This window comes from Lepidochelys olivacea (assembly GCF_965140295.1).
Source record: "Lepidochelys olivacea isolate rLepOli2 genome assembly, chromosome: 1".
In the NCBI taxonomy this organism is placed as follows: domain Eukaryota; kingdom Metazoa; phylum Chordata; order Testudines; family Cheloniidae; genus Lepidochelys; species Lepidochelys olivacea.
The window spans coordinates 300,686,949-300,709,997 of NC_140411.1; the positions used below are offsets into that span (position 1 = coordinate 300,686,949).

General features: G+C 41.6%; 1 protein-coding gene across 26 annotated transcripts in view; it reads right to left on the reverse strand.

Annotated features, from left to right (window-relative positions):
• The window catches only part of NRCAM (neuronal cell adhesion molecule), a 280,578-nt gene that overhangs the window by 104,815 nt on the left and 152,714 nt on the right, over positions 1-23,049 (reverse strand). For 17 of the 26 annotated variants that reach the window (XR_014713314.1, XR_014713315.1, XM_084641215.1 and 14 more), the window contains 3 exons: positions 13,986-14,085; positions 5,757-5,954; positions 376-393 (listed from right to left, as the gene is read on the reverse strand). Coding sequence is in view for 24 of the 26 variants with exons in the window: in XM_084641215.1 (XP_084497341.1) it covers positions 376-393; positions 5,757-5,847 (109 nt within the window). In the remaining 2 variants the exon portion in view is untranslated. Of the gene's footprint in view, positions 1-375; positions 394-5,756; positions 5,955-13,985; positions 14,086-23,049 lie in introns of those variants that run through there. The other 9 variants (XM_084641222.1, XM_084641221.1, XM_084641218.1 and 6 more) reach the window with 2 other exon arrangements.

The following is a 23,049-nucleotide window of genomic DNA, read 5'->3' on the forward strand; positions in this document are numbered from 1 at the left end:
AGTGGATCATATTGTCCCTGCCTTATGCATACACACCTCTCAATGAATTCAGTTTCACCAAATGTGTTTACTCCTGAAAGTAGCAATAGCAAATTGCTTTAAAAAAATTGTAAGACTCTTATTGTTCAGGTAAAGTAAAATTAAACTGTGTTTGAATGTTTTATTTTATAAAAACACCTTCAAGCTGACACGTATACAATAGTGTTTTCTTAACACTGCATGCACAAAACATTTAGCCACAGCAAACACAATTGTGAACAAATACCTGATCCACATTATTTGGACTTTACACTCAATGCTCAACAAAATAAGTATTAATTTTAAGCAGCACACATTTTATTTTTCACTATCTATTTTTTGTGGACAGAAACTTACATTCTTTGAGAAGTATTGCTTTTCCCCCCATCAGAATCAGCAGGTGAATGGGCAAACAGAGATTAAAGAGAATCATTTGTTAGTAAGAAGAAACTTAGCATCTTAGAGAGGGAAGGTAAGTATCTCTGACAAATACGTGGACGTCTATAAAGAGAACATTTATCAACAGTTACCACACAGTAATATCTGAAATACTAAAAACATTTGCCATTGTGTCAGGAAATACTACAGTATCTCAGATTCCACTGTATAGGAAACTGCTCTGAAATGCTCACTTTTTAATGGCAACCCTGGTATGTGGCATTGACCTAAAAGGGACATAAAACATTGATTCGGAAGTATTGAGGAGGCAGGAAATCAGAATTAATAGAGTACATTGCTCTCATGCTGCAGCCAAAATCAATCTACCCATATGACCATATGGAAGTACAAAGGAAATGCTTAAGGCTAAAATAACTCTTACAAAGACAGGTTTCAGAGTAGCAGCCGTGTTAGTCTGTATTCACAAAAGAAAAGGAGTACTTGTGGCACCTTAGAGCCTAACAAATTTATTTGAGCATAAGCTTTCGTGAGCTACAGCTCACTTCATTGGATGCAAAGACAAAAGTATCTAACTCTATTCCACAGACATGCAATTAATTTCAATTTGAAAAATAACTGAAAAGTATAATTAATCTTCCCTGTCACATGCTATACTATATGATCTCATCCTCATACTGTTTACTTTGCATATGGTCCCATCTTCAATAATATTTCAAAGAATGAAAAGACTAAAACTACCTTTTATTACCTAAACTGTTGATCATCCCTTGGTCACACTGAAATAATTAATATATGTTCTGATTGTTTTTACCATTATTTATAACAACAATTATTTAGCTAATAATTTAAGAGCTGGCATGGTACAGGTAGGAGGTCCATTTTTGCTGTCTATTGAAGGCAGGTTAATCTAATCTAAAGCGTTGCTTTTATGGTCTTTCATGTGCCCAGATACCACTGTAATGGGCACATTAAAATCATTCAAATAAACTATATACATTTCAAACCTATGAAGGGGCTTGAATTACTTTTCTTTTTATTGTGTAAAATTAAAGAGCCTGGGAAACAAGTTCTACTTAGAAAACACAGGCATTTGCACCTCAGACTTTAAAAATCACAGAACGGCAGTTTAGTAATGTAGTGCTGTAAGGGCATTTACAAGTCCAGTCTCATTTAGATATATTGATCTTGTTATAGAAATGAAGGTCATTAGTTTGAAATATCTGGGAAACGTGTAGGGGAAAACTACAAATACTTGCAATTTAGGTGTATTGTTATTAAAGAAAAACAAGCATTTACAGTAGTGGATGCAGACATATGTTTGTGGAAGATTATAATTTAGAGACGCTCCCTCATAAGGGACAATATTATGAATATAGGAATTTAGAGATGTGCGCTGGACGCTAGCATTGAGAACACAGTGTAGCTGTGTACAGCAGTTCACCACAGAATCGCTCTACTTTGTTTTATTAAACGTTTTATTCCTTTCTCATTCACTGCTTTGTTGCTTAATGAACCCCAAGATGATTACAGTAGATAATCGTTTATTACAGACAAAACTGTGGTAAAGGAAACCATGCAGATTAGAGACATCAGTGAATTTGCTCATGTATTAAACCTGCAGTTATCAGTGGTCCTAAACTGTCCTTTCAGACAATTGGTTTAAGACAGGCATAGCACCTAAGGGGGAACTTGTGGCTCAGAATTCTGAAACATGGCCCATGACCATACTGATCTTCAAAATGGAAGTGAAGCCAGATGCCTTGAATGCCCCGATAAAGTTGCAGAGCTACCTGCTGGCCTTTTAGTCCCTGCAGGCTACACCACTGGCTCGAAGATGAAGGAGGCTGTTTTACACCAATTAGGAATCCACCTCAGACTTCCAGCAAATTGCCTACATAACCCTTGGTGTAGCAAAGTTTGAGTTTCCCTGTCTTAAAATTAACTTCTGTTAAATATGACTAGATTTAAACTGGGTTTCCCTGTTCTACGTGGTGTGATAAAGTTCCTTCTCTGCCTTGGTGGGTCTTACACTTATTGGCGGATTTGCTCTCCTCACAGATTCACAGTAGCCCTTGCTTGTGGCTCAAACCTGCCATTCACTCAGCTAACCTCATCGCTGGCCAGCACGGAGAAAAGGAAGGAGAACAAACCCCACAGCCTCTGTTGATCCACCTAGTGGGTTGGGAGACAGGCCAGGGACTTTTCCCTCTGGTGGGACCCACAGTCCAGGTCAACTGCTCTTATATCCAATGGGAGAAGGGGGATGCGGGGGAAACTGGGCACGCCCTCTACTCTGGTTCCAGCCCAGGGCCCTGTGGATCACAGCTGTCTACAGCATTTCTTGTAACAGCTGTGTGACAGCTACAACTCCCTGGGCTACTTCCCCATGGCCTCCTCCCCACACCTTTTTTATCCTTGCCACAGGACCTTCTTCCTGATGCCAGATAGCGTTTGTACTCCTCAGTCCTCCACCAGCACACTCTCTCACTCCCTGCTCCTTGCACGCCCCTCACTGACTGAAGTGAGGTCCTTTTTAAACCAGGTGCCCTGATTAGCCTGCCTGTCTTAATTGATTCTAGCAGCTCCTTAATTGGCTCCAGGTGTCCTAATTAGCCTGCCTGCCTTAATTGGTTCCAGCAAGTTCCTGATTATGCTGGAACTGCCCCTGTTACCTTACCCAGGGAAAAGGGACCTGCTTAATCTGGGGCTAATATATCTCCCTTCGATCACTCTCCTGTAGCCATCTGGCCTGACTCTGTCACAGTGGTTATAATCAATGGAAGTGTTCAATATAGGAACATAGCAATTGCTGCACTGGACCAGACCGGTGGTCCATCTAGTCCAATGTTCTGTCTCCAACAATGACCCACACCAGATGTTTTAGAGGCAGGTGTAAGAACTCCACAGTAGCTAGATGTAGAGTAATCTGCACCCCCACATTACATCTCAACGCAGTCTATAATGATTAGAGATTATCTTAAACCCAGAAGCATGGAGTTTTCATACCCCTTTCAGAATTGTCATTAGCGTTATCTACAACAACTCTGGATATTATTCTTATCCAATTCCTTTTTAAATCTTGTTAAATTCTTAGCCTTAGAAACTTCCTGCAGCAGTGAGTTCCACAGTCTAATTACATATGTGGCACAGTTACTCCCGGGAGAATTCTGTACCACTGCGCAATGCAGAATTTTGCAGAAACTAACATTGTGTACGCAGAATTTTCTTTCCCCCACAGAAATGGGATGCAATGCTACTGGGGGCCACTAGGGGCCACTGACCCAGACAGAGCCCAGCTCACACACCGAAGACACTGCTGGGTGGAGGGCGAGGGAGCTAGAGGATTCCTGGCAGCTGCAATTATCAGCACACCCTGAGGGAAGGAGACGGCAGCGCGCAGGAAGCTCCATGCAAGCCTGGGACCAAGCATTAGGCTGTTTCTCCCTCTAGATTCCTGGGCTCTGGGGCAGGTGTCTGGGCTGGAGGAGACATGGCTTGGCTCTGGTGGGGGAGAGAGGGTGGATGTCTGGGCTCTGGGGGGAAGAGAGTATTGGCTGAAGGGGCACCATGGCTGGACTCTGAGGGGAAGGGGGTTGTGGGTGTCTGCCCCCCCCCCGGGCTGGGCTTGGGCTGTGGGGGGGGGAAGGGGGCAGAGAAACTGGAACTGAGTTTTCATAGGGGTTTCTTTAACTCTCTACTCTTGGGGGAATTTTTGTGTGTGTCTGTATTGTTACAGACATACTTTCTGACAGGCATTTTGAAATAAATTACCAAAATAATTGAAACTGGTGTGATTATATAGTGTTATTTTGACAAATAAAATTTGCAGAATTTTGCAATATTGTGTGCAGAATTTTCAATTTTTTGGCATAGAATGCCCCAGGAGTAAACAGCATTTCCTTTTATCACTTTTAAATTTGCCATTTTTAATTTAATTGAACATCTCCTTATTCGGGTTAGGAGACAGGGAGAACAGAAGCTCAAGATCTACTTTCTTTGTACCATTCATTATTTTATATAGTTGTATTATGCCCCTTTTAATTTGTTTTCTTTCGAAGGTAAACAATCCCAGCCTTTTCAATATCTCAACATGTAAGAGTGTTCTCATGTCCCCAACCATTCTCATTACCTATTTCTGAACCCTCTATAATTCTGAAATACCCCTGTGAGATAGTGTGAATAGTACTGCACAGTACTGTGGATGAAGCTGCACCGCTGATTTCTACAATGGCATTATAATATTTTATGTATTATTCTCCATCCTATTCTTTATGTATCGTAGCATCTTGTTTGCTCTTTTGACTGCATCTGCACATTGAGCAGAGATCTTCATTGAGATATCTACATAACACTTAGGTCTCTTTAGTGAATTGATACTTTCACTTTTATGTAGTTTATTTTTAGTATCACACACACACACACACACAACTTTGTTACAAGAACATTATTTAAGTCGCAAAGTCAACCATTCCAAATTTAGGAAATGCCACTATAAAAGGGTGACCTGCTCCCTGGAGTGTCAGGTGACCTGGGGCAGAGATGCTAACCTTGGATATTTATGAAAAAAATTAGGTAGGAATTAAGGAGGTGGTTTGCAGCTCTTTCTCCCCCGCTACCCTCTCATCTCCCTCCCAGCTCCCTGAAGAAACCAGGACCTCCTCCCCCCAGCTTTCCTCACCTCTCTGTTTATGGCCAAAGCGCGGAGATCTGAGCCCCCTGGCCCTCCCTTGTTGCACCCCGACCCCCGAACCTGGAAACAGGGAGAAGGGGAGGATCGGCCCTAGGGAAGCTGTCCCCCTATGCCACCTAGGGCTCTTAATTATCTTTGCCAGTCCTGGGCCTGGACTTCCTTCCTGGAATGATCCATGGGAGAAACAATGTATTTTTCTCTAGTCTGTTCCTGAAAATGACTGAACTGTTTTGGTTGAAATTTTTCCAAAAAAAATCCAACCTAAGGCAGACACCAGGCATTGAACATGGAATGGAAAATTTCAGGCAAAATGGTCAAAGTTCAGCAAAATTATAAACTACTGAACACAGGGTCTTATAATGGGAAGTGTTGGGCAACCTTAACAATACCATCCCGGCCTATAATAGATACTTTTAGAAATTTGTCATAATTATGGAAATCTTCCATCAGCCATTCTCAGGCTAATTATGCAGGCCATTTTATTTATACAGTTCTTTTAAAACATTATAAATTGAAAGTAAACACTTAATGATTAAAATGCTTTGATACATAGATTCTCCTTCATTGGCTAATACATTCTCAATGTTTGGTTTTAGATGTTGTCCTTATCTTCCATTATAACATGCTTATTTCACAAGTTAATACTTACGATCAAGAGGTACTTCCAATGCAGTAATCATCTGGCACAGAAAGAGAATCAAGGAAGCTCTGCTCGCAGATATGGTCTTTTTTGTCATCATTATTTTAAGATGGATTAGTTAACTCCCACTGAGACAAACCTGCCCAACTTTCTTTTCTTCTTACCAAACTAGATGTTGGAATAGGTATGTAAATGTAACCAAGAAAGCTGGAAGAGAAGAATAAGAGAATAATTGATGTAACAATACTACAGAGATGTTCCATCAGTAGAGAATTAGTTCATATATTATACTTAGGACTAAGAACAGTGCCAAATCTTTTGGCCTTGGTGAAATTTAAGCCACTCATCAAATCAGACCTAAAAGCTGCAAGGAAGACTTAGCTCATGATTAAAGCTACTTTTTGTCATGAAGGTCATGAAAGTCACAGAATCTGTGATATTCTCTGCTTCAGTCCAAGGGGCTGCAGGACTCTGGAGCTGGCAGCCAGCAGGGCCTTGGCAGGATTCCAGTAACAGGAGACAGCAGGGACAAGGGACCCCCTGCAAGGTTCCAGCGACAGGTGACAGACTCCTGAGGGGGCCCTCCTCAGGGTTTCAGCGACGGGCAACAGCCTCGCACAGAGGGATGCCTCGGGCGAGTGGCTGGGGGTGTCCCATTTTCTCTTTTGAAAAAATGGTCATACTGCAGCTCCCAGCCACCATGGGCAGAGGGGGGCCCCCCTTGCAGCTTCCAGCTGCTGCGGGCAGAGGGGGAACCCCACAGCTCCCAGCCACCACGGTGGCAGGGGGGAGCCATGGAGCCTCAGCAGCAAAAGTCACAGACAGGTCACGGCTTCTGTGAATTTTTGTTTATTGCTCATGACATGTCCGTGACTTCTACTAAAAATAACCATGACAAAATCTTAGCCTTACACGTGATATATGAACCTGGTGCTTTTCCCTCATTACTAGTGGATGCTAATACCCTTTTTTAACTGGGCCCTTTATTAACTGAAAACATCAATGCCTCCTCCAAGAAAGACAAACCCTCTGCAGTCTAGCTAATTTTGAAAAAGTCTACACTAAGTGTCTGCAACCTTACCAATTAATGCCCAGTTTCCAAACCCCCTTTTCTTATGAAGGTCATTGACATAGTGGTGGCAATGAAGGCCCAATGGAAACTGTCCTCCAAAAATTTCCTCAGTCCTTCTTAGTAGTCCACCTCTCTGGCATCAAAGGTTGATGGGATCACCTCAAACCCATGCTCAAAGAACTACAGTGGCTCCTTTTTATCTAAATTCAAGTCCTGGTTCTAATCTAAAGTGACTTTAATGGGTTGAGACCTAGTTACCTCTTAGCTCCAACATCATCTGTAACCCACCAAGATCCACATGGACAATGTAGCTTGAAAAAGCCAGGATAAAACTGTTAGGTGCTTGTGGCAGAGGATTCTCTGTGGTGTGACTCCAGCTGAGAAACTACTTTCCAGAGGTCAGACTGAACAGAAACCTCATAGCATTCAGCATTAAGAGAAGGCCTATCTTATCAATAACATCTCACAACACTCAGATTGTAATAGCAGACACAATGTCACTAAATCCCCGACAAATAATAATTTATATGGTATAATAATGTGGTAATAATTAGCCAAACCTATAAAAGACTGGACTTTTTGTTTTAGACACAGACCAGTTAACTGTGGATTCCACTTTCAAGAGATTTGGGCAAATTTGACTGTCTCCTGCACCTCGGGACTTTAGCTGCCTCTATCTTACACTTGAACCCTTTTTCTGTGAGATCTGCATCTTTGAGTCTTTTTACCACAACATTCAAGTGGTTTGGAAGCAGAGCTGTGATCTAAGGTGCAACTGGTAAGCTGTGGTGTACTGTTCCTTTGGGAACTGTAAGAATTTAAGGGACTATAATCTGGGAACATGGTGGTTTAGCATTGCTGACACTACTGCATCATCATTGGAAGCTCAGGCCAGGTTTTCACTGGAGGACCTGGTGAAGCTAGACACTGCTGGAAGAACCATCCAGCAGGGTCTGAGTGGTGGCCCCGCACAGCCCAGCATTTGGCTCACATTGGTATATTAAGCCATTATGGGGAGCTATCTGAGCAATGATGCAGACCATCTGCTTTCTTCTGCTCCAGACCTTCCCTTACTGTGGACACTAGACTCCGGTTTCTGAACTTCATTCATCGCCAACTCCACTACTTGCCTGCTGCCTGTAAGCTGCTGCCTGAACCCTGACTTCCTAGTATCCTGACCCAGCTCAACTCTGATTCCACCACTCATCTCCTGAACTCAACTTGGTAACTGACTGATGCACACAGGCCACCCACAACCCAGCTGTGACAGTTTGCTCAGACCACTTTCAGCTCTACCCTCCCATCCAACCCCTCCACAGATGATGAAAGGGGTGGGTTACCCTCCGGCAATGAGGTCCCCAAGGGCCCAGGACTTGCAGGACCAAGTCACTGACCAGCAGGTGGAGAATATCATGCTACAGGCCCAAGTGGCACAGCCTGCTGCCAAAGCATAGACCTCATGCAAGTAACTAGCACACTAACAGGGAGAAGCAGCTATGCTATGTGACCAAACAGATCACTCATCACTTGAACTGGTTCCCATGGTGCCACTGCCCAACCAGTTTGATGGGGACCGTCAGAAATTCCGGGGGTTCCTGAACCAATGCAGGCTGCTCTTCCTGCCTGCCCTCAAATATACCCCAGCAAAGCAGTCACAGGTGAAGCTAGCAGTCTACCCTCCTACTGGCGAAGCGCTCTATTGGGTTTCCCCCGTTGGAGCACAAACAGCCCAGTGCTCTCCAATTGGGACACCTTCCTGAAAGCCTTCCCAACTATCGTTGATGACCTGCATGGCGTCCACTCCACAGAGTCTTCCCTCTGGAAGCTTTGCCAGGGGCAAGGGCTGGCCATCTCCTACATCATTTATTTCCGATGGCTTACAGGTGATATCACATGGAATGTGGCAGCTCATCTATACCAGCTCTGGAGGGGACTCAGTGAGGATGTAAAAGAAGAGCTAGCCCACACTGAAAACCTCACCCACCTAGAGGCCTTTATTTATCTCACCCTGTGCACTGACTTTCAGCTGTGCTTGCAGAAGGAGGGAAGAAGGGATAGCCCAATGACCCCCTGCCTGCCCACCACACCAAAACCTGTAGAACCAAGTCCTGAACCCATGCAGGTCACTGATGCCTGGTCCCAGAGGAGAAACAATGTTAATGGCAGCTGAACCTCTGCTTTTACTGTGGGACACAAAGACATATCCTCCACTCCTGTCCAACCTGAAAGAGCTTGAGAAACAAACCAGCACAGGCCTGGTAGCAGGGCACACACTGGTGGAGGCAACAGATGGGTCACTTCTATAGCAGGACCGATGACCCAAGAGACCGTCCCCGCAGGGGCAGTAATGGAAAGGATCCAGGAAATAATATGCTTTGATGTGATCTGCTCTTCATTCTTTCCAATAATTATTGGCATTCCTTGTGGAGTGGTATCATTAAAAGTAAATAAATATCAAGGCTCTAAAATTGATACACCCCTCGAAATGCATTCACAGAAAAATCTCTAATGAAGTTTCTTTGCAATGATTCTCAAATAAAACTGGACTTTAAATGAAGAAAAAAAAAACACCCCAAGAGTAAAGGAGATAAGAAATGTTGATTTTACGAATAATTATGTTTTCCGTAATTCCTCCTTCCCTTTCTAATAGATTAAGGGTAGCAAAAAATAACATATACTGATGTATAACTTTGAAATATAAAATGAAAAATTGTTAACGGTTAAGATTCAGAGCTTTGATAATTACAAGTCATTAAAAACATAGCTATGTATAGTGAATGAGTACAGATGAGGAGTAACAGGCTAAGGCTTTGGTGGCATAAGTATGGTTTTGCCAGTTCTTCTTTTACATAGACTGCTAATCTGTTTAAAATGTTAAGGCCGACAGAACAAAGGTAACATATTGGAAGATGTAAGTAAGAGATACATAAAAATGTAATGATAAATAAAAAAACCCTTCTTCTGGGAAGACCCAGGGCAGAGTGACACAAAACAACATGACCAGAAACTGCAAAACCATAAGGAAAAATACAGAAGTTGAGTAATTGTGGCTTGCTCATGCATAATGTATAGGTTACCTAAAACCCAGAGTTGATGTGCTAAAAGACAATAGGATCAAGATTACTTAATCTGCAATGCAGAAATGTATAAAAGACTGAAGTAAACATGGGCCCAACGTGGAGAAACACCAGCACAGAAACTGAAGAATGTGACTGAAGGACCAGACCAGGGGATTAATGAAGGGAGTGACTGTCATGGAAGGTGGAAGAACTTCTTGGTGCTCCAGAATGTGGTAACTTGGGCCCATTTACCAATATAGTGTGTCTGGCATAAATATATGTCCAGATACACTATAAATGACAATAATTCTGTCTGAAATTATATAAATAAAGGCAAACATTAAGCCTACATTGAGTGGATTTGTGACTCAGTTCCCCAATTTGTACTCCCAACACTTGGTTGAAGCTGCATAACCCATGTATCTCCTAATGGCACAGGAGTATTAACTTCTTCTCTGGCTATTGCCAAAAGCTTGCCTCCAACAAAACTGACCAGTCCCCAGGTGACCCACACCCAGGGCTCCAGGAGTTGGATAAGACCCTCGGAAGCAAGACCCCAAATGGTGGCGGCTAACCAGAAGGGAGTGGCTCCAGACCAGAACCTCAGTCTCCCTGAAAAGTGCCAAGACTATCTGGATGTGTTTGAAAAGAAAAATGAGGGTTTACTACCTCCACACAGAGACTATGACTGTCCTATAGACATACAACCTGGGGTAAAGGTGCCTTACAGACAGATATACACCATGTCTGAACCAGAGCTGGAGGTGCTACGCACACATATCCATTAAAATTTTGCCAAGGGGTTCATTTGGAGATTCACCTCTTCAGCAGGGGTGCCAGTTGTGCACAAAAAAAAAAAAAAAAGTTGGGTCACCCCTTGTTCTGGAATTGTTGGACCACTGAAGGACTATTAAGATCTTCACTACTCTAGATCTTTGTGGGGGCATAAAATCTAGTGTTCATAAGACCTGGGAATAAATGGAAGACTTTGGATACTTAGCAATGCCATTTGGCTTAACCAATGCCACTGCAAACATTTAAACATTTCATAAATAATGTGTTCAAGCACATCCTGGACCAGTACATGATCATCCACCTTGACGATATACTGGTGTATTCTAAGACACCTGAGCAGCACTGCTATCATGTCCAGTCTGTCTTGGAGAGATTACAGAAGCATGATTTGCATGCCAAACTAGAGAAGTGCACCTCTGACGAGGCCACCACTGAATTTTTAGGTTACATCATCTCCCTGAAGGGCATTCAGATGGACCCGCAGAAGTTGGAAGCCATCTGCAACTGGACAGCATCCCGGACCTGCCAAGAACTTCAGTGCTTCTTGGGCTTCATGACTTTTTATAGGCGATTCATCACCAACTTTTCTGAACAAACAGCCCTCCTGACTTCCCTCCTTCATAAAGCCATTCAGTTCAGTTAGTCACCTGAAGCCCACCTTGCTTTTGACCAGCGTAAGATCTCCTTCACCATAGCCCCAGTTCTGGCACACACTGACCTGACTTGTCCATTTATAGTGGAAGCGGATGCATCCAACATGGCCTCAGGGTAGTACCCTTGCAGCGGCTCAGAAGCTAATCAGTTTTGCACCCATGTGCATTCTACTTTTGAAAACTCACCACAACAATCCTGGACTGGCAACACCCCAAAGAGGAGCCTGAAGGGGGAGGAATGATGCAAGAACCTGCAGGACTAGAATCTGGGACCATGGTGGTTCTGGGCTGCTGATGCTTCCACATCTCCACTGGAAGCTTAGCCTGGGTTTCTGCTGGAGGACCTAGTGAAGTTAGATAATGCCGGAAGTACCACCCAGCAGGGTCTGAGTGTGGTCCACCACAGCCCACTGATTGGCTCATGTTAGTATATAAACCAGGAACCCCTCATGGGGAGATGTCTGAGCAATTAGACAGACCACCTGCTTGCTTCCGCTCCAGACTGTGCCTTTCTGTGGACACTAGACTCTGGCTGCTGACCCTCATTTGTCTCTGACTCTGCTACTTGCCTACTGTCTGTAACTTGGTGCCTGACTGTGACGCCCTGGTATCCTGACCCAGCTCAACTCTGACTTTGCTATTCATCTCCTGACTGGTGTACACAGGCCATCCATGGCCAGGTTTGACAGGAACAGAGGATCTGTGAATTCTGTAAGTGTCCAGTGGATCAGGGCCTGGACATTCCAGGGAGATGCTCAAAGGACACAGGAATTGGAATGTGCCCATAGTTAACCTGTAAAGAGAGAGTGGGACCTACATAGGTCTGAAAGTCACTGCTTGTGTTTCCAGAGGCTGGTGGTGTTGGGGATCTGACCCACAGATGGCACAGACAAGACTTCCCCATGCTAAAGGCAAGTGGTAGCAGGGTGCCTCACAACTCTGGGAAGCATCACACATACACAGAAAATAACATTAAACCTCAAAAAGAGGAAAATCTCTTGGAAATGTTTGTTTTTTTAGATAAATGTGTTTGGAGCAAAGGTAGTAACATAGCAACTACGTTACAAAGAGCAACTAGCTAAGATTACATAAAATAAGATGGGACACGGGATCTTGTATAACTGCAAAAACATCTTATGCCTAAACGTAGCTCCTCCTGGGAGAATTTCTTGGACTTGCCTTTTTGGGCAAAACAGCTCACAAGGACTCCTGACTGCAGTGAACTTTTTACATGGTGGAGGAAAATAAGGGAAATACTTTTCTTTGTTTGCATCCTAACAGTATTTGGGCCCTAGGCACATGCTTAGTTTGCCTGTGCATTTATCTAGATCTGCATACTTTACCCTTGATTTTTGTTCAAGCTTCATCTTGACATTAGTGTGAGGTCTGTTGTGAACTGAAATTTATATTCCAAACCACAACTAGAAGTGAAATTTGGCCCTCCTCACAGAATGAGTGTGACATCCATGATTTAGAAAAATCTCTCAGTGCTATGGGACCACACCCCAGATGAGTTTTGGCCTTCATTGATTCCACTCCCCGCAAAGCTTCCACCCAGATAGCTTCGGCTAACTTCACTCTCCCTTCAGGGAAATGCCCAGCACTCGATTCTTCACTGCATGGCATCTTATGGTGTATTTATTCCTGTGCAAAGTGAGTATAACACACTCGTGCATTGATTTGATAGCATTTTACACCTACATTGCATTCACTTTGTGCACATGTAAATGACTCCACAAGGCATTGGGCCATGACGAATGAGGTCCCTGGACTGTAAATACAATTAAAACTAGTGTGAAATTGGCATCATGCAAAAATACCTCCGGTTTTCTATCTTTATTACTGCAATGCTTTAATACAATATAGAATGCTGAAGTACTCTGGTATGCTATGGGGGAAGTAGCATTGGGAAAATTAATGCTGAATTTGCACTCCATATGTTATTAAGTGTCATATTTTATAAAGAGAAGATGCCCAAATGGTTTACGATAGAATGTATTTAACTAATTACTCCAGTATGTCCGTCAGCACAACTTGGTGTTCTTGTTCAACATATTCAAAATGCAATTTGCTATAATTTAATACTATATGAATACAACAGCTGCTGAATGTTGTTATATTATGTCATAAAGTCAGCCACTACAAAATAAGATGTGTCCTTAAATACAGGTCAGTATAAATGGTTCAGTTTCAGATCTCCAATTTTGGTACAACAAATTTCCTTTTCCCTTAACCTTTTTATCAAATATCTCATAAACCAGTGTCTCCAACCTAGATTCTTTACAAGAAAACACATGAAAACAATCTTTCATAGTAAAATTTGGCAGGAAGAGCAGGTTCAGGAGCCATTCAATAGATTTTCAGATTATACAAAAGATTGTATATACACCACTAAAACTAACTTACGGTGGTATTTCCTGTATTTCTTGCTGATGTGTTAATTGTGAGTGAGCTCAAACATGTGTATGTTAAACATGGGTTAAGGGAGACATATGCAAGCAAGCAAAATACAATCTGAGAGTCTGAAAGGAAGTTTTTTTTAAAGTATGCTTAGAAAAAAAGAATAATATTTAAAATCAAGGGGGAAATGTCTGTTCCTTTTGAAGTAAGGCATAATTAAATTTGGAGAACAGGACTAGAGTAAGGGCTCTGGACGTACCAATGACGCAGGAGCAGAGCACTAGGTATTGGCACAGCACACAGTGATGGTTCCAGCTAGCCACCTGCTCACAAGGATTCAAGGGTCTGGGTTGCTTCACCTGGGAAAAGAAAAGAAAAAAGCAAATAATCCCTCTGAAAGGAGGGGTGGGGGGTGGGAGGAAGAGTACATATAAGGAAGGGGTAAACTGGGAGGTAAAATCTGGATGGACACCTCAGTGTTTTATGGAACAAGTCCCCATCTAACCAAAGAGACTCAATGCCTTCCATAGATGCTATTGGGGTGGGGCAGCCACACACCACCTCGAATGTAGTCCCATGCTGAATAGGTACAACACACCCCTGATCTCCCATTAAATGCAGCTGCTGTGCCATCTTTTTAGGAGAATGTCTGATATGTGCCATATATTGCTGGCTGGTGGCAAGGTACAGGAGCTATGCCTAGTAAATCTGGCCAATATAGTTTTGATGTACAAATATGCACATAACATCACGCATACAGCCCTACCTGTCTACATCATTCTAGAGTATTCACATTAAAGTCAAACAAAGTTAGAAATGTGGAAAGACTATGACATTGCAAGAAAGGAATAATAAAAAAATGAATGGGTTTTAGGAAAATGTGCAATCTATTACATTTACTTATGAATACTGGAGGTCAGGTCAGATACTGTAAATCCAAGCAAAATTACAAGTAAACTGGTAGAGTATGAAACTTTTCTTTCCCCCCTCAGTCTAATATCTGTATTCTTCATGTAGACAAATAGATGAATATTTTACTACAGAGGACAATGAGGCTTTTTCAGGGAAATTCATCTGTTTTGAGCAGCAGTATATAGGTTCCCAGGGAAACAATGAAGAGAAACATTTCCACATGAGGGAAAAGGGAGTTAATAAATAGAAGCATTCAATGATTTGTACATAAAAAGCTTATATGTTATAAATATTCATTTTATGGCGCACATAGTATTTTCTGGGGAAAAAAAGTTTAATCAAAATATTCTCTTTTTGTGATTATAGCAACTCCCTTATCAGTCAAGTCCAGATCTTTGCAGGGTTTCTTTCTGTGTTTTACACAGCAATTATGAAACCGTCAGAATTTTTAATAGAAAATATACTTTTATGATGTGAGCGTTTTTTAAAAACAAGTCTATATCGTAAAGAAATGCAACATTTACTATTACCTAGTATTGAAATGATAAAGTTAAAATAAAAATTCCAGTTAGAAACAATTATAATCCAAAATCTTAAAAACAAATAAAAAAAAGCTAACACAATCTGATGACTATTTCAGCCATTAGTGACAGAATATTTTTATGGAGGACAGCATGATTCCACTGGATTGGGATTCAGGAAACCTGCCAGTAACTCAGTGAGTGACTTTGGGCAAGACACTTCACCTCCCTGGGCCTTTGTGCTATCCCACCTTTTAAAAAGGAGTACTTGTGGCACCTTAGAGACTAACAAATTTATTAGAGCATAAGCTTTCGTGAGCTAGTTAGCTGTAGCTCACAAAAGCTTATGCTCTAATAAATCTGTTAGTCTCTAAAGTGCCACAAGTACTCCTTTTCTTTTTACGGATACAGACTAACACGGCTGCTACTCTGAAACCATCCCACCTTTTGTCGGTCTTGTCAGTTTAGACATATGCACTCCAGGCAGGAACTGTCACCCACTGTGTTTTTATACAATCCCTAGCACAGTCGAGACCCAGTCTTAGTTGGGGCTTCTTAAGTGTTACTGTAAAACACGAACATTATAATAAATTTATAAGATATAAACTGCATAACTTCCTATGAGACATACGAATATTGACGTGTTTCTAGAACTATTATGCTTCCTCCAAATTATGCATTTTCAGTATGAACAATATTTACATTGTCTTTATCATTGCAGTTAAAACCATAAAATTAGCATTAACAGAATAAAAAACAAATTTATGAAATATCATACAACTCAAAAACCATTGCAAGCTGAATATCTCTGTGTTGAAGTCTCAAGAAAATAGTCTTATTCATAATGAACAAGTCACAAAAATATACATAAACATGTTACTTACCACTTCCTTCACAGCAATGATGAAAACATTATTTTCCTTTAGAGTGAAAGTATTTTGAGGCAGGGACTGTCATTTACTATAGATTTGTACAGCCCCCAGCAAAATGGACCCCTGATCTGACTGCTTCTAGGGGCTACCATAATATAAGGGTAAAATAATAATAAAAGTAAACCAGTTTTATTACCTATATGCCCATTCTGTTTGTGTTCTGTATCATTCTGTTGTAACTGATAACTCTGATTGCGACAACGTACAGTAAAAGCTTTGTTATCAGGCATGTTGGGGGAATGGGAGGTGCCGGTAAGTTAAAAATTTCGGTAAGATAAGAGGGAGGGAGTTTGAGTATGGGAGGGGGCTCAGGCTTGAGGGTTGGAGTGCAGGAGGGATCGGGGGCATAGTCCCCGGCCAATGGAAGCTGCGGAACCAATGCTTGGGGCAGTGGCAGTGCACGGAGCCCCCGTGGCCATTCCTCCACCTAGGAGCATTGACCACAACCAATGGGAGCTGCAGCCAGCTGCGCCTCTCCGTACATGTTGCTGCTTGTGGGGAGTGGCCCAAGGTGAGCGCTGCCTGGATCTGGTACCCCGAGCCCCCTCCCGTACCCCAGTTCCTTGCCCCAAGACCCCTCCCATACCCAAACCTCATCCCAGAGTCCACGCCCAGCACCCCCTCCTGAAATGCCGGTTTATAGAGTTTTTCGGTCTGTAAAGTGCCGAATAACACAGCTTTTCCTGTAATTTACTCTCTTCTCCATGGGCTTACTCCTGCAATAGGCTGAGCACTCTGGACCAATACAGTCTAAATTCAGTTGAGCTCTATCTACATAGGTGCTGGGTTTCCATCTGCCTGGAGTTAATTACAGGATTGGGTTGCACAGGTGTAACTGTTGATGTAGTTTCAAGACAAGACTGAGGAACTCCACAAGGAGGCTCTTTTCAATAGATCCTCTCTCTCCTGTGGGCGTTTCTGCATGGAGTTGGAGACCAGGGGAAACAATTGGGCCTTTGGCTTAAAAATAAAAAATGGATGTCAGTTCCTCTTCTTACAGCTGCTCCACACTGCCGGAGTAGGGGCAAGTGGTGTCAAGAACCCAAAGCTTTTAGTTTGCTTGGTTTTCCTGTCCTCCCAAGAGTCTCTGCAGTTCTACTCTGAAAAGTGACTATGTAAAAATGGCGCCTTCTTATTCAGCAGCTTTGCGATCTCTCACCCATCATTGTATATTCAGTCATCTCTGCTGACTTTTGTGATAAAAATAATACTGCTTTTTACTTTGGTTAGTTCTGCAGAGTCTGTACAACTCAAGAAAGCATGCTCCTTCTTGTGTGTCAAAGAATTGCTTACAAAGTTTCAGTTGATTACACCAATACAAATTCACCGAACGCAATGACAATGCATTGTTAACACCGCGAATACAACTTGCACAGGTGTAAGTGAGACATAATTTAGCATTTCTTACAGATGGGGAAGGAGGAAAGAACACAGCTTGACCCTCAAGATGGAGTGGGAGTTTGCAAGACTGGTAGTTAGGAAAACAATATTTTTATTTGTAAACTAAGCATGCTTGTTCTAAAAGTCATTGACATATAATACACAGGCAGCCCCATCATACCATTGTTACAATATTTTTTTCGACTGGTACCTAACTACACTAGGCCCAGATTCACAAAGATTATGCTGAGCATCATGGTACCTAACTTTCAGGTGCTTAGAAAATCACAGGAACACTGTGATCACCAAAGCCTGAATTAAATGCCTAGGCTCCTGCAATATGAATGGGGAGAGACAAGTGTCTTAGAAAAGGGATTCCCAATGTTTCATTCTAATATTGGTTACAATACAGAGTGAGCAAGCTTGTAAATCAAGCCCATCTCTACTTTAACAAATGAGACTAGTCATACTGCCACTGCACAGTGAGGAAAGATATCAAGAGAAATACTTGTCAACAGATATCCCAGCCATGATGGGTTCACTAACCAGACCCCCGGTCAGGTTACGCTCCAGAGAAAAATGTAGATGCATTATTTCAAGGATGTCCAGTAAACTGTGACACCACAATAGGTCTCTGGAACTTTATAACTAACTGTTGTACCTTTGCTTGAAGGAAAGCTTACACTATGGAAAGCATACATAACTGGCAGTGGAGCAATGAGTGATGAGAAGGTAAAAGGGTGGGTGTAAGCAAGAATGGTTTACTTGACGTATGCATCAATGGGGATTGTCTGCTTTTGGTGGTCTCAGGTATGCATAGAAAAGGACACTGGAGGTGGGGGAATTACTGTTAATTCTTTCAGTTTTTTTAAATCATAAAGTGCAAAGTAAAGTCTTCCAGATTTCTAGACAGAGAAAAACATTCAGCATGTGTAATAGGACAAAGAGAGAGCACAAATGGTGCAAATGCAAACAGAAAGCTGAAAACAAAATAAACGTATTTGTCTCAGAACAATGAACTGCTAACAACAAAGGCACTTCATTGCGCATTCATGTTATTGTGTTGAGTATTGACTATCTGCTTGGCACTAGAGAATGTAGAAGAGCCTGCCTGCCGTGAGGAGCTTACAAAGGAACCAAACAGACAATAATTCAAACACAGAGCAACCTCCTCCTTGCCCCCTGGGGTGGATACAGCACAGAGTAGTCTATATGTTTTGTGTGGTGTTTAAAATAAAATAAAATAAAATAAAAATAATTAGCAGCCCTTCATTAGGTGGCAGACTGACCCTTATAGAGGAGAGGGTGTGTAGTTGCAATAGCAGAATGGAGAGACTATTCTAGGTGTAGGGGGCAGCTTGGATGAAAAGATGGAGATGAGAGGGGGAGAAAATACAAAAAGAATGGTATCTTTTATGAGTTACAGGAGTGAGGACAGAACAGAAGAAAGAGGAGTTGTAGATATTGCATTAGTGCCTACAGGTTTCAAACAGGTCACAGCCCTATTGTATTATGCACTGTGCAAACATGTGGTAAGAGACAGTGCCTGCCCCAAAGAACTCACGGTGTAAGGAAAGGGCAACACACAAACTTGCATCAAAATTGGTTTCACCCCTTCATTTCCTCCTTCCAAAAAATCCCAAAATATGAATGAGTTAATTTTTATATGTGTTTCATACCCAGGTAAATGTGGATATTTTCTGTGACTTGAGCAATTTGAAAGGATTAACATGCCTATTTTTAATGCATCAAAAATAAAACCAAAGCTTAATTCTCTGACATGTTAATCTTGCATATCTAATGGAATTTTAAAAATATCATTATCACAAACTAATCCCTCTAAAAGAGAAAATGCTAACATCCTTTCCCAATGTGCTTCCCTTTCAGTTAAAGCTTATTTTAAACTTAGTTTATATGATATTTTCTGTTTTCAAAAATCAGAGAAGGTCATTTAAAACCATTAGAATAATACAGTTTTAGGTGCAATATCATCAAGCAGCTCATCACTAGGACAATGCCAATTACTATGATCTGTCTAAGTGACACAAGTCATTAATTCAAAGCTTTAGGGTAAGAAAGGATTCATTTATTCATCAAGAGGTAAATCCACTCTGTTCTCTAACTTACTTTATCCATGGCATGTGGGGGGTGGGGGAGTGAAGAAGGAAATGCTATACTTTACTTAGACAAAAATAATTATCCATACTTATTCAGAAGTACATAAATATTATCTAGGTAAACCAAAGCCTGGCCCTAGAGCAAATGGCGCCGTAATGACGAATGTCTTCGGCGCCTCCATCCCATTTGTTAAACTTTTAAATACCTTATTTGTATTGTATTTATCGCTATTTTCGTGATTTTGATGCACGATTTGCATGTGTGATTTATCCCTATCATATAAGAGGATAAATTTGCACTCTAGGATCTGTAAATCTGTACCTATTCATCCCATATATAAACAAATAAAAAAATTCATTTCCTCTAAGCTTATAGAACCTTTTTAATTTTAAGAATAACTGAAATGTATTAATATCAAGAAATTGAACTGTGCACCAACATTCAGAGGACCAGTATTAAATAGTGTTGCAGTCGGTGACAGCCTTAGAATGTTAACCCTAGTCCTTTAGTTCAAAAAGTTGCTTTTCTTGCCTTTGCCCTCACAAACTGAAGCACAGTGTCAGAGAGATCCAAAGACGGGCCAATGGCATTTTCAAGTAACAGAATAGCAAGCGATCTCAGTCTCTTGTCGGCCATTGTCAATTGAAGATATGTTTTAATGAGCCTGAGCTTCGAAAAGCTGCGCTCACCACTCGCAACTGTGACTGGTAGCATGAGCAGAATTCTCAATGCTATCCACATATTAGGAAAAGTGTCCTTCAGCTCTGCATCATGAATGAATTGGAGAATTTGGAGAGTACAGTGCTTCCAGTGTGGCAAAATGTGATGGATGTTGTCCAATTTGACTTTGAGGTCTTTATCATTGATGTCCGAACATTCCCTAGGTGTCAACATCCAGTGAAGGTCCATACAATTGCTTAAAAGTGTTTTCTTGTCCGCCAGAAGCTTACTAAGGTTTCACAAAAAAACACAAGTCTTTTTGTCATGCTTCATTTGTCCGAACCTTTCTTCAATGTATACTCGAACAGTGTCATTGATCAAGCAAAAAAACTCCCTTTTGAATTTTTCTTCTGAGCTTCCCATAACCTCACCTCCACCCTCTTAACCAAGCTGTTTCTTTTTTCAATGAATACGAGCTTCCTAGTAGACAGGCTCAGCTCCTAAGTTTCCACCATTTCTTTGGCAGCAGTGATGGCATCTTCACTATGTTGTCTCTGTAGGCCACAACAAAATCAAGACAGCTTCTCATCAAAGTAGTAGCAGTCGCAATGTCCATCGACTGAGTTTGTAATGCCTTGCTTATAACATTTACTTGAAACAGGATATCTTGTCAAACCACAATTGCGACCAGAAATTTGAAGTCAGTGATCTGGTTTGCCAGGCCGTGCACCTTGTGTTGGATTCCAGCCTTGGCTTTCCTTGACTGTGCCACTTCCATCAGGGCTTCATAAATCTCAGTCACCTGGTACCTCACTGGCCTTACTCTGTCAATGCGACTTTCCCAGAAAGAGTCACTGAGAGGCTTCACTGTCAGATTTGTAACATTGTAAGTGAGGATCTTCCACCTGATTGTTGATGTTGAAAACAGGACGTGTATCCTTTGCAGTACTCCGAATGGAGATCCTGAATCTAAAGAAGATGACACTGCATCTGACACAACCAGGTTGAGGGAATGGCATCCACAAGGCATGAAGAAAGCTCTTGGATTCAGCACAAGGATCCTTTCCTGGACGCAACTGCTTCTTCCCTTCATGTTCGTGCCGTTGTTGAAGCCTGGGCTGCAGCAGTCCTGAACCTTTATTTTATTCTCATTCAATATGTTCCTAAACAATCCTGTTTGGCCTTCTCCAGTAGAGTCGTCCACAGACCGGAAACAGATAAAGTGTTCCTTTAGTTGGACACAGCGATCCTCTTTGGCAACAAACCTTACTGTAAATGACATCTTTTCACTGTGACTAATGCTGGGAGTGCAGTCCATTATTAAGTTGTAGTACTTTGCTTTTCCAAGCCACATCATTATGTTTTCAAGCACCTTCCTTGCCATAAAGCCAACCAATTCATTTTTAATTGTTTTGCTGCAGTAATGGCTCCTAGCTTCTTTATGAAATATTCAACATAGGTGCTCACTCATGACAGTGGCATATTTCCCAAGGAGCTCTACCAAACTGGGGAAATTACTGTCTGGGAACAACTTATCCGATGAGCCCCAGAAAGCCAAATTATTCTTTGCAAGGAAGAGGATGATAAAGATCAGATGCTTGAGCACGTTCCTCCAGTGCTGGGTTTCTACATTAACAATGTGCTGTTTATCTGCGTCTATGCATTTATTCAGCTTGAGCCTGGACTCAGCCCCCATCCATTTGGAGTGGGCTGTAAAATGGCTGGGTCACTTTTCTGGTTGCTTCAGAACATCAGCTAAATTATGCCAGTAATTGTACCTGGAAAGTGCAAGCAATGATTTGGCATCTTTGTCAAATATTTTGCAACAAAAATAGAACATTTTGTCAGTTGATTTACAGTAAACTAGCCAACGCTGATTCAGTTTCTCACCATTCTTGAGCACTCTTTCACAGTATGATTTTGAGAAGTATCACATCTCCTCATTTTCTGGAAATGTCAGTTTTGCCCAGGCCTATTCAAAATTGTTCGATCAATATCTATTTGTGGTATGCAATTTTTCTCACTGCTGTTTCTGTCATCACATGGGGCTGATTGTAGTTTTCAGAAAGACTAGAAGGTTCCATGAAATTCTACAAAAGTCCAGAACATTCTAGGAGGCTAGTGAAAAATGAATCCACGTATGGAATACCTGAAACATGTTACTTCCAACGTTTTATTTTCTCTTTTGTTGTTAACAACAGAAACACCACCCCGAGCTGACACCCCCCAATCCTGGCACTCTAGGTGGTCACTCCTGCCCCTAAATCCAGCCCTGGGCAAACATTACACTTTGATGTAATAATTTAAAAGATGCAAACATGAACTTCCAATTCACAGAGATACGGATCCACAATTCCACTAAACAGACTTGTTTAATGCTAATTTGCTTGACTGCTATTTTCCTCAGGATATTTTCTGCATACATTATTGTTTTGATGAGAACTCCTATTTTTTCCTTGTAAATCAAGCTTTTGAACAAGGGTATGTTTCAATTTTATTCTCCAAGGGTATGCATACATACAGAATTTATTGCCGTCTATATTTTAGTTATTGAAATGAAGATCAGTATATTTCTCCATCAAACAGATGGGAAAGGATTTTTCTACTATAAAATACTTGCTTCCACATCATATAAAACTTATGCCAAGCATATACTATAGATTCTCACAAAATGCATAGTAAGTATTGAATCCAAAGAATATAATGTGAAAAGGAAATACAGCTCCGTAGCACCACAAAAGAGAAGCGGATAAATGCTGCTGCATATAAGAAACCCAAGAAAAATGCCATTTGGGACTAT